Source organism: Streptopelia decaocto (genome assembly GCF_964273445.1).
Source record: "Streptopelia decaocto genome assembly, chromosome: 1".
Taxonomy (NCBI): domain Eukaryota; kingdom Metazoa; phylum Chordata; class Aves; order Columbiformes; family Columbidae; genus Streptopelia; species Streptopelia decaocto.
The window spans coordinates 87,152,883-87,165,749 of NC_138663.1; the positions used below are offsets into that span (position 1 = coordinate 87,152,883).

At 38.5% G+C, this 12,867-nt stretch overlaps 1 protein-coding gene across 1 annotated transcript; it reads left to right on the plus strand.

Moving 5' to 3' along the window:
* Nucleotides 1–597: 597 nt before the first annotated feature.
* On the plus strand, nt 598–12,863 carry METTL16 (methyltransferase 16, RNA N6-adenosine; the record flags this gene model as incomplete). Its single annotated transcript, XM_082076173.1, has 9 exons — nt 598–831; nt 1,035–1,234; nt 3,218–3,358; nt 5,613–5,728; nt 6,496–6,638; nt 9,550–9,619; nt 11,405–11,494; nt 12,389–12,562; nt 12,657–12,863. Exons 1-9 carry the CDS (start codon nt 704–706, stop codon nt 12,861–12,863), a joined length of 1,269 nt encoding a protein of 422 aa, XP_081932299.1. The 5' UTR covers nt 598–703.
* Nucleotides 12,864–12,867: the final 4 nt, after the last annotated feature.

Sequence of the window (12,867 nt, forward strand, 5' to 3'; positions counted from 1 at the left end):
TGAGTGTCATGAGGATGGAGCCAGGCTCTTCTCGGTGACAACCAATGGTAGGACAAGGGGCAATGGGTATAAACTGGAACACAGTTGGTTCCATTTAAATTTGAGAAGAAACTTCTTCTCAGTGAGGGTGCCAGAGCACTGGAACAGGCTGCCCAGGGAGGTTGTGGAGTCTCCTTCTCTGGAGACATTCAAAACCCACCGGGACACATTCCTGTGTAACCTCATCTAGGTGTTCCTGCTCCGGCAGGGGGATTGAACTGGATGATCCTTTGAGGTCCGCTCCAATCCCAAACATGGTGTGATTCTGTAGTATGGGAGCGGAGGCGCCTCACACTGCCGAGAAAAACGGAATTTTGAGCTGTTCACATAATTTTATATTTATTACTCGTTGAGTACCTAACTCTGAAGCGATTATGCCCGTATATAAAACATTCAGATTATAAAACACGTTGGTCGCTCCTCGATTCGTCCCATTCCGTCCCAACAGCTGTAACACCCCGCTCCTCTGTCACCGCGGTGGGCCCGCCTCCGCCCCCCCCCCGCCGTCCGGTGCGCCTTGGTACGCCCCAAGGGCCCGCGGTGCGCGCCGGGAGGTGGGCGGGCGGGCAGAGCGGTGGCGGTGGCTGCCGGTGTGTCGGTTGGTGGCGGGGTCAGGCCGTTAATCCGCCCCGCGCTGCCGGCGGTTCCCCCCTCACCGCCCGCCATGGCCCTCAACAAGTCCATGCACGCGCGCAACCGCTACAAGGACAAACCGCCCGACTTCGCCTACCTGGCCGCCAAGTACCCCGAGTTCCAGCAGCACGTGCAGACCACCCTCACCGGCAGGGTGAGGTAGGGCCCGCGCGGCGGCCGCTGGCGGGGCGGCGGGAGCGACGGAGGGCGGGGTGGGCCAGGCCAGGCCAGGCCGCGTCCGGGGGCTGTGGCGCGGCTCCCGCCGCCTACCGAACGCTGTGTGTGTGTGTTTATGTGTGCGTGTCCGCCCCCGGGCTGTGGCGAGCGAGAGGGCACCAGTAACCGCTGCTTGTACCTTTCAGCCTGAATTTCAAGGACCCCGAGGCGGTGAGGGCTCTGACGTGCACCCTCCTGAAGGAGGATTTTGGGCTTACGATTGACATCCCCGTGGAAAGGCTTATTCCTACCGTTCCCTTGAGGCTGAACTACATCCACTGGGTGGAGGATCTCATCGGTCACCAGGATGGTGACAAGCAAGTGCTCAGGCGAGGCATTGACATAGGTACTTGGAAAAGCAAAATTTTTAATTTGTTATTTGCTGTCAGTGAAACTAGCTGGTAAAATTTGTTGTGCATCTGTAGAGAAACATGAAGTTTGAGACTGTGTTTGCTGTGGTGAACCGTGCAATCTGCCTCCACTGGTGTTTCATTTGGCTTCTTGGTGGATAGGATTTCTCTGCACAAACAGAAGAATGGGCATAGCTGGCAATTATTTGTTTTTTTGTATCCTTGAACTCAACAGAGTGTAACTTTGTGGATATGCAAGAATTATGCTGCTAGTAATGCAGGCAAAAATACCATCCTAAAGGAATTCTAAAAAATATGGTGTTTTTTCTCAGTCTTCTAACTAATCAATTATATTAGCAATCTATTAATTTTGCTTCTGAATGTCTGCATGAGAGAGTTTGTGAGTTGCATAACAATATTTTCTCGCTTTCCTGTTAATGACATTTTTTCTGTTGTTTCAGGTGTATTTGACAGATGAATGATCTATCCTTTTTAAACATTGATTTATTTTTTTTTTAATTTTTTTTTTTTTTAGTGCAGCAGTTTTCATAAGCTAAATTTTAAAAGAGGCTTAATTAGAAAGTACTATCAAACCTGCATTTTGGTTGTAGATGGTGAAAGGTTTCCTGTTTATTGTTGAAAACAGAATATTTTTAAACTGGATTAAGCATCTGCAGATGGATGATAGTACAGATTTGTTTGGTTTCAGTACCCAGAGTATTGAATAATATCTGGACAATATTTGGATTAAGCAGCAGATTGATGTAAACAGTTATTCAGTAGAGATGTGAATTTGTAAGATGTACACAGATGCACATAATTTGGTTTTCATTAGAAATAAAATAGGCAAGCTCTGTAGGAGCAAGAAACTGTATCTCACATATAGATAATAAAATTGGCATTTGGATTTCAAATTTTTGGTGATTCTGTATGAATTATTTAAAAGGTACCTGTGATGGTACATTTGAATTTAGTTCACATATTTTATTTGTTAATAGAATCTTCCTTCATGATTTCAAAGGCTTGTTTTTGAAGATTGTTTTGTGCTGAAGTAAACTCATAATGACATTCAGAGAAGCTGGAATTTCCTTTTAAACTTACGTTTTAATGCTTGACATTAAAACGTTGAAGTTACTGACTTCCTCAAGGCTTCAGTTCAGTGATTTTGGTTACCATGCCAGTCTTTACATTACTGTTTTCTTGATGTTTGCTAGCGTGATTTTTTTTAAATGGAATTTTTGGCTTGTATTTTTACCTGTATTTGTGATAGATACAAGGTTTGTATCATCATGTGGTATGTGCAAAGCTGTTTTCCTTTCATAACTTTTAAACTTGTTGGCCATCTTCTATGCATTTGATATTAGGTTGCATTTTTGAAAACTATTTCAATGAGCTTCAGCACAATAGGTGACTGATAGAAGAGACAGATCCTTTAAGTCCTCCAAATATTGCGAAATTTTCAATTTGTTTTTGTCTCTCTTAATTGGCATCTCTGTTTCTTTGGTAGTTTTGGGTGTCAGGGAAAGACAGTCTGATGGAACTGACTGACTGTTGTTTGTTTTTTTTTTGGCTGCTGTGTGCATCAAAGTAAATTATTTGTGGTGGATAATAGAAAAATGCAGAAGAAAAGTACATTTGTGATAGGGATTTTTTTTGTGAAACCAGAATATATTTAGCTTTCACTATATAAATTAATCACTATCATATAGAAATAAATGGCTTCCAAAAAAGTTGATAATTTACTAGAAAATTTATTCCAGATTATTAAATCATTTGTTTTATTAAAAGTGCATATTTGACAATGCTGTATTTCAAATTAAGAACAGAAAGTTCATTAAGGAACTGAATAGGACATGATCAGTAATCAGTGTTTTCTTGAAATTAGTTCTTTTTGTTGTAAAAAGTACATAGTTATCAGCCACACTGTGTGTAACACCAGAGACTTGATTTGTCTTTCTCATGGCTCTTCACTTCTGCAGGGACAGGGGCATCTTGCATATACCCATTACTTGGAGCAACTTTAAATGGTTGGTATTTTCTTGCAACAGAAGTGGATGATATGTGCTTCAATTATGCCAAGAAGAATGTGGAACAGAATAACTTGTCTGATCTTATAAAAGGTATGATGTAGTAAGGTATTTAGTAGCATACAAATGTTGTAATGTATTTTTGCCATGATCAGTGGCATATCAGAATCTATATTTCTGCCAAACACGTGCTCAATTGTTTTTACTGAAGCAGAATGTTTACTAGGGTCTGTGTATACTTAAGCCAGAAAACTTGTCTGGGATGGGATGTGTGGATGGAGAACTATTCTTCATTATGAAAATCTGAAAATTAAACCTTACCCTCTTGTTTATTTTTTTTCCTCTCTCTGTATTCTTTGACCGGTACGGAAGTATTTCTTAGAGTTCAAGCTGTTTCTACTGCTAGGAGACCTGGAGTGCTCTCTTCAGATAATTTGCCTGGTACTGCCACATATACATATCTTGTTCAGAGAGTGTCCTTCATCCTCATCCCTGAATGAGGTCCCAACAATGCCTGTTGTAATAATAGCAGTATGCCAGGCTTGGTCTGTGGATGAGCTTGGAAAATTTCATGTAGGAACTCAGTATACTAAAAAGCAGGTCCATTATTCAGCTCTGAAATAACAAATTTAGTTCTGCTGGAATTTGGAATCATCATTTTTATGAAAATGTTGTCTTGGTCCATCCTCCGTGTCAGTCTTGAAGAGCCAGGACTTGATGTGGAGAACAATGACAGTTTTCTGTTACTGCTTCCGTCATAGAACTTTTAGTGGTATGGTAGTGCTTCACTACCCTGGAAAAACCTCTGGCAAAGGGAAGTGCCTCATGTGAAGGTGTAGTGCCAAAGGAGAAAAGCTGGAGTAAGCGACTGATTGCTGGTGGGCAGTGCCATGGGCAAGGGAGTGTCACTGGTGGTGCCTGTAGCCAGATGCTGCCTGGGAATGAACCGCCCTACCACTTTTTAACTCCTGGGCCTGAATTGTTTACCTAGAGCTGAGTGTTCTACTTTAGGAACTTGTTTAGCAAGGCATTTTGAAGTCATACTAGAAATCTTTCTGTACCTCTATGTGGTGTTTTTTTTTTGTTTTTTTTTGTTTTTTTTTTTTTTTTCTTAAAGCCACAGTTTTTGTCATGTTCTAAGAGTTTATCTTGAAATTTTTGCCAGATAGCTTCTTTTGGAGAACCTATTGGATATAGCCTTCTTTCTTCTAACTTCAATGAAAAAAAAAAAAGAAATTCAGTGATCATAAAAACAGCAGTAAAGTGGCGATGGTTTACTAATTGCATCATAGCTTCTTTCTTCCCAGAGAAAAAAAAATAGTAATGTTTATTTGTTTGAGAGTGAAATACTGTTTGCAGTAACTTTCTTCCAAAGGTAATTTCTCCTATATGTGCAAAATAGAAACTGGTAAGTGTGGGGATTGCTCGTAAATGCTAAAAAAAAAATCACATGGTGTTCTTAGTTGTGCATCTACTTTACTGGAGTGGGGTGATGGCCAGAACTCGTCTGCTGGTGTTTAAAACAATAATTAAAAATTTTAAAAATCAGTACCCTGCATATAATGGTAAGTTAAGAAATTTTAAAAAACTTGGACTCTGGAAGTTTTCAAACTGCTTTCAGGGTAATTTAGAATTGTTCCACAACAACATTTTTTCCTTCCTGTTTTATTTACTTTCCTATTTCCAAGTAGAATTACATACTATGAATTAAACAGCTAACTGTGTAGGTCAAATGTGTCTTAGCAGTTAAATAGTAGTAGTTTAACAAGTTGTTGTCACCTTCTAAGTAAATTTACATAGTATTGCTAACACATTCATTCTGTTTTATTATCCTAAGTTTAGATTTAAAGCTAACCTTGGTGTGGTGTATCTTCAGTGAAGATAGCTTTTAGTCTTTCTATTTCTTAGCTTTATACACTAGAAAGACTAAAGAGTGTATTTTCTTGAATAACATATCAGAATTCCATAACTTAAAAAAATTGTTTAGACTAGGATTTCTTTTATTTCTGAGGAGCCTGTGGGGTGATCAACTGACGCTTGTGTTAACTTTTGGAAGGCCTTAAAGTGAATTTGTAATTGCATCAGAGACCTCAGTATAACTCAAGCAGTTCCTATTGTTTTAGACAGACTCATATAATTTCACTACTGTATATAAACATACAAGCTGTTTGTATGCTAACCTGAAGTCTTTATTTGCTGCTAGTATTGGTTGTTATTTTTTTTTTTGTAGAAAGTTTAGGAAGTACAGTTTTGATACAATGTATTGTTTCACAAAACACTGAAATGGAAATGGCATGCTAGATAAAATACGAAGTTTCTTACTGACCAAATGCCTGTTTGCTATTAGTGGTTAAGGTACCACAGAAGACTCTTCTAATGGATGCCCTGAAAGAAGAATCTGAGATCGTTTATGATTTCTGCATGTGCAACCCCCCCTTTTTTGCTAACCAATTGGAAGCGAAGGTAAGTTAACAACCTAAATGTTGCAGGTACTTCAATGGTCAGTGAATGGGAGGGTAGTAACAATTTAACCTGTTCCCTTGGGGAAGGTTGAATGGACAATCCTAAATCATTATGAAATTGCATTTCAGTTTTCTTCCACACCCTCCGCCTCAAAGGAGTTTTGAAAAACTTAACTGTTCCCCTTCCTAAAGTGGATGATGACCTGTAGAATTTTTTCACGAGTTCTTACTATCTTAGAGAATTAGTTTGGAAAGTAGACAGCTGGTAAATGTGAAATAAAGTGCCTGTTGTGTAGCAGTGGTACAGAGGAATTGGATTCTGGCATTGTGACTGTCTCACTTTCTTGTTTCCTTAGTGATTTAGGCAATATCATGCAGCTCAGAACTGTTCTTGCAATACCCACTAAATATAATCAGAAACCTAACTCTCTAATACAGGGCAGTAGAAAAGAGATTTAAGTATTGAAATTAAACAGTATAGATTGTAATTATGTAGACGCATGTAACCAACATGTCTTACCACATATTTTGTATTAGCAGGATATTGATGTGTGACAAGTAGCTAACCTGGGTTTGAGATTCTAGGGAATTCACTCAGTTGTGCTTACTTTGAACATATCTTTGTCTATTATCAATTGTTCTGATGAGGGGAGGATAACTAGAGGTGGTGACACTTGCTACCCAGTAAAGATTGGGGCAGGAAGCCATGTACAAAGCAGCCTAACATTTCATTATATGTTCATCTCACATGTTCTTTTTTCTATTCAGGGAGTAAATTCTCGAAATCCACGGCGTCCCCCTCCCAGTTCTGTAAATACAGGAGGGATCACAGAAATAATGGCTGAGGGGGGAGAACTAGAATTTGTCAAAAGAATTATTCATGATAGTCTACAGCTTAAAAAGAGGTTACGGTAAGTGCTTTGTTCCAGTTAAAAAATAAAACAAAACGCAATGCATTTTTATCTGCTTCTTTGGCAGAAATCATGTGAAAATGATATTTTAAGTAAGGAAAGTAGCTTTGGTCCAGTGATACCTGTTTGATTTGTTTAGTGTTATATACATATCAGTAATAACTCTCAGTTTCCAGAGAATTAGTTGCTCCTGAGCATCAAACAATTACAACTCATCATTGGAGGCATTTAAAAACAGAAGGCAACCCCCCCATACTAGTGACGCTTGTAGCTTGCAGCTGAATTAGCTCTCATACTTGCTGAAGACAGTGTCAATGGCATCTGGGATGGGAGGACTGATGACATTGCCTAGTTATCTGTTACCTCAAAGTTTTTATCCTTTCTTGGCTGAATTTTGCAGCTCTGCCTACTGAAGGTTACTGTTGTACTGAATGCTATCTTGGGTGACCATAAGCTGCAATAAAAACTATAGTGAAACCTTATTTTGAACAAGGTAAAGAGATGGCACATCTTCATTTTTTTGACTATCAGCCTCCCCAGATGCTGTACATTGTTTCTCTAGCTCTTCTGGAAGATTCTATTGTTTTTTTGTTTTGTTTGGGGCTTTTTTAATATCCCTCTATAATATAGCTTCCAAAATTGTATTTGGTGTTACCACTGCTCAATCAGTGCCCTAAGCTGAGGAAATACAGCTTGCCTTTTATATGTTCATGAAGTGTTTTGGTTTTGTTTTGTTTAGATCCTTCTAAGCAGAGCATTGCATTAGAATGTCATCTTCACCTATCTGATACCAAATTTTTTCCTTAGAATATTTGTTTTCTAGTAATGGACCTGAAAAAAATGACAACTATATACAAGTTTTTGGAAAAACAAGACAAAGCAAAACAGCATTTGGCTCTGTTAGAAGTGCTTCTGTCTTGTAGTGCTTTGAAGAAAAAAAGTTGAGAAGATTTGCAGAGGTTGCAATTTTGCAAAGCTTGACACATGGTCAGTTTGTTTTTTTAATGTCATTCTTTTCTCTGTCACCCCTCAAATAATATAAAGTATAAAAAGGAGATAGATAGTATGGCGAGGTGATAAAATAGATGTTTTGGTGTTCAGAAGTGGTTACAAGCCAGAAGAATTAAACTTCTGAGACTTCTTAGCAATATTGTTTGTGCCAGCAAGGACACTGGGAAATCGTTGGTGTTCCTGTCAAAGCTTGTAGGTATAATGCTATTGTAAGCTACTTGCTGTAAACCGTTTTTTTTAAGTGTGTATGCTCTTATTTGTGTCTAAAATATAGTGATTTTTCAAAACTAAATATAAGCTGAAAGAGTTGTTCTGAATTTAGTCAGCGATCCAATAGGTGAGAGGAGAAAAACAAAAAATTAAGCAGATGTCCATCTTCCTCTTCTGTGTGACCTTCATAAACTCATCACTAACACAGAACACAAGTTTTAGCTGAGGATGCAGGTAACAAAGTGACTGGTGTTTTGAAGTTTCCTGAAAATGCAATTGCAACATTGTTTCTGCTTCCACATGGTGTATGTGGATCCACGGGAAACTTTCTTTTGATAAGGACCTTGGGAAGGGTGGCAAATGTAACAGAGAACTTAACTGATGTCCGTCAGTATGCTCCTCTCGGCTCTTCTAGGAAAGAGGAGGGTATTTCTTGATCTGATAAACTGGTAGCATAAGACATAGAACGTACCCACATGCTAATGGTTTATCATACTTAGGAAAAATAAGCTCTGTATGTTTGGGAGGTAGAAATAGTTCAGTTAATGTTTTTGAATAAAATACCTTGGAGAATCTCTTGCAGAAATACTGTTTCCTCTTTTGTTGGAGATAAGGTTGGGCAACTCTACCAAAGGGTATGAGTAATGAACTGATAGTAGACAGAGACTCCCTTGGCCAGGAGGTTATCTTGACTTACTTCAGCTAGGAGTTGCAGGTTCCATATTTTGTAATTTTGAGAAAGAGGTATGTTTTAGTTTTGCCAGAAATTTTGGCCTGTCATTTACATATTGCTGCCTGAAATTCTGTATGTTGCATTATGCAGGAAGTAAATTTAAAGAATTGCCCCTTAACACTGTTGTTAATACTTTTTTTTTTTTAAAGTATATTTAATTTGTATATGTGAGCAACTTAAAGTGCTTCCCTTCATTTTAGATGCATACTCTTGAGAAAACTCCCTTGATAACTGGGAACTCTAATTTTCATACATTAATACACTGTATTTATGAGTAAACTTTTTGGATCCAGTCATCAAGGACGGTTGGAAGAGGGGGTTGTAGACCTGGAATAGTAACCTGGATGAAGAACAGAGCTGTAATGTTTGGAGATATTGAAGATGTGGAGCTGGGTAGAAGGATAAGCTTCATCAGAAGTGGGAAAATGAATTTCTGTCCTTTTTTGCCCTTGTTTGTTTCCTCATGAAATATGGGTTAGCTGATGGAAACCTGGATAATGAATTACAAATGAGCTGAAGGGGTAGTCACTATGTCTGCTTCTGAGGCACAAATGCTTTTCAATAGTTGAATACTCCTTTTTATTCTGATCCATTCTCCAAAGAAAGTAGAGAAACTGAAACAAATTATGGTAAGGGGTAACGTCTTCCACATAACTGAAGTCACTCTTTGAATAAGATTCTTGGTTATTTAGGTGTAGTTTCAATAGTAGTCTTAATGTATTTCCTAAAAACTTGAAAAGATTCCCATGTCCTGTCTGTCATTGGGCCTTCTGTTCTAATTTATGTTGTGTTATGTCCTAGGCACTCTGTTTAAGAGTGTGATTTTGTTGTTGTTGTTGTTGTTTTGTTTTTAAATCTATTGTTCTTGCAGGTTTTGATCCAAGTAGTTATTTCTGGTAGTTGCCATTTTCAGTTGATCTGTATTTGTAAAACGCTTTGTTTGTGTATTCTTTGCAGATGGTACAGTTGCATGTTGGGGAAGAAATGCAGTTTAGCACCATTAAAAGAGGAACTTCGAATCCAGGGGGTAGGTTTATATATGTCCATGTATATCTCGTATGTGTTCTGTACAATATATGCTGTGTTCTGATGCATGTAGGTAATTATTATTGAATTATTTTACTGAGGTTTTTTTTCAAGAACAAACTGCAATTCCTTTTTAGGGAAGCACTCAAAACTGTTGAGATTTAGTTATTGTAGATTCAAAGCTGTTAGGTAAGTAGCACATATTGTCTACAGATTTTTGTCTTTATCACATGTAGAAGCATGTCTCTGTCCTTTCTAGAACATACAGGGTTTCTGCTGTAAGATAGCCTTAACAGGGCTGTTGTAAAAAAAGAAATAAAAATCTAGTTTTCTTTCCTTTTAGCTAATGTGAGATCTAGCAATTCAGTTGATAAAAGAAATTTTATCAATATTTAAGTTACAGTATCATTTTGTTTGTGTTCAATTCTGGCACCACAGAGTAAAATTGAACCTTGTGCTACAATTCTCATGCAAGAAGGCTGTGCAAATAACTTTTTTATGGCTTTGTGGAGGAAGCATAGTCTTCTCTAATTGCCATACAAAGAAAATTATTGTGAGATCTGTCCTTGTGTATAGTGGAGAGTGGAAGGAAAGAGAATGCATGTTGAAATCAGTTCCCAGAAAGGTGAACTACAGACCATAGGGAATCCATAAACTTGATGCCAAAAGCAGATACTGAGGTAGGCACAAAATTTCAAGTATCTGACTTTTTTCCCTATGCTTGAACTGTTGCACCTCTGTCTTAGTAAAGTTAGAGAAGTCCTTGCAAACCTTACATAAAAAAGCTGAGGTTACCTTTAGTAGTTTTCTTTAAATTACCAGATTAATTTTGTTCAGGTTTGTAATCTCTGTTGTATAAAAGCTGGGAACATGTTAATTTTAACCAAGCACATGCTATGTTGTGGTTCAGGTTAGGATGCAGCATAAAACTTCCAGAAGGTCTACTAATCGTTCAAACTGTCTTGACATTTGCTGTATTTATTGTAGAATTTGATAGAATTAGGAATTGAAGGGTGGGGAAAGTTCTAGGATAGAGACACCTTTCTTTTTTTTTTTTTTTTTATTCTCCCCTCTCCTTCTGTGTGGACCTGGGGCTTATGCTCTGGAGCTGGTGATAATTCGTAGTTAGGTCAGACGGCTGATATTTATCCTTGCTACTATTTAGCACTTTTTCCATACCATACATAGATGCCTTGCATCATCCACATGCAGAAACACTAGACAACACTAACGTCTGAATTTTAGATTTAACAGCCATGTTAAATTCAGATTTGATTTGTTGGGGCAAATATAGACAAGTGTTTCTGTGCATGTCTCTGCCATCTGCAGACAGGTGAGTGGTTTGGTTTCACAGCTTTTAGTCACCTTTGTACTGTGGTCCTATGCTACAGCAGTGGGTTCAGTAATCAAATATGGAACAGGAGCAGGTTCTGAACAAGAAGAAGGGATGTGCTTTTTGCAGAATCAGAATGCAGATGTGTGCTGTAGTTGTGCTGGATTGCTGCACAAAAAAGGTTGTGTTGTGTGTTGCTGAACTTGGAGCTCTGAAGGGGCACAGACATGGCGGAACAGAGATAGGAACTCCTGAGCACTGGTACCAGGCTTGGTACTGACCAGCTTCAAGTGGCCCTGACATCCATGAGTCATGTCAGAAAGAATCTCCATTTCTGTCATGAGAAAATAACTCTATGCTAACTTTACAATTTTTTAAAATTTGAAAATGTGTGCAGTAAAACAATGGTGTTTATTAATACAAAACAAAGTTTTGTATTGCTTCTTTGCATAGGTTCCTAAAGTTACTCATACTGAATTCTGCCAAGGACGCACCATGAGATGGGCACTGGCATGGAGTTTCTATGATGATGTACAAGTACCTGTAAGTAGCTTAATTCTGGTTTGCTTGTGGTTGTCTGTGCCTCTTATTTGAGGAAAGGCATGATGAGCTATAACTACTGTGGAATAAACTGTTCTTCTTAAGACTGGCACATTGGATGCACTGGGCTGTGTGGACAGTGGGATTTTGTAGCTGGCTGCCAGTCTGTTAGCGGTTGTTGTGTGTGATTAACAAATGACCTGTGTTTAGGGAGGAAAAGAGAATCCTGTGTAGGAACTTCTTGTGGGTTTCAGTGAAAATAAGTCTCACTTGTAACATACTTCAAATAGGATATTTTTGATACTACTAAATTGCTAAGTTTGGGGCTAGATTTGAAATTTAACCTTCCCTCTGATAACTTGTTTTTAACTTACCATATAGATTCTGTCACCAGATAGATATGAACATGTCTAGCTCAGACTTGCCTATATGAATATAAGTGGAGCTTGCTCACCTTAAATAATGAGCCAATTGCTTTTTTGCATCCAGATGTACATATACTTGAAGATAGGTGTAGACTAACTAACCTTATAGAACATGCAAGTAAACCTTCAGTGAGCTTGGATAAAAGCATGGATGTTAGCACTTGACCTCTATTCTAAAGAGCAGCTGCACTCTCTCACCTCACAGGGAGCTAATATAATAGTTTGAAGGAACTGATGAAACTTTTTGCCTAACACCTGAGGATAAACTCCCTCTGTCCCTCAGGCTAGCATGAAGTGTATGATCCTGTTAGCTGTTTTTAATCTAAAACTCTTTGGAATTGAGTGAAACACAGACCATGTCAGTGACTGTTTAGTGGCTTACTTTGTACTCTAAATCCCCATGTCTTCTGAGTACAAAAGCCATCCCACTAATACTGCATAGCTTTGTAATTTTTTTTCTTTCTTCTTCTAGTCACCTCCTTCTAAAAGAAGAAAATTAGAAAAACCCCGAAAGCCAATTACATTTATGGTATTGGCTTCTACAGTCAAAGAGTTATCTGTCAAAGCTGCAGCTATGGGCTGGGATGCTGTAGAAGCTATTGCTGTGGTTAGAGCCTGGGTAGAGAAGATTCTCACTGATCTGAAGGTACAGTATTAATTATTATATGTTAAAACAACATCCTACTTGAAAGCATAACTGTGAGAGGATAAGGATGAAGTTCTGCTGTATTCTGCAATAGGTTCAGCATAAACGTGTTCCCTGTGGGAAAGATGAAGTTAGCCTTTTTGTGACTGCCATTGAGAACTCCTGGATTCATCTGAGGAGAAAGAAAAGAGAGAAAGTAAGGCAATTACAAGAACTTCCTCGAGCTTCTGAAGGTATTCTGCAAGCAATGGAAGAGGAAAAAAACAGCAAAAAGAGTGAGAGAAACAATTTGGGACTGTGAAAAC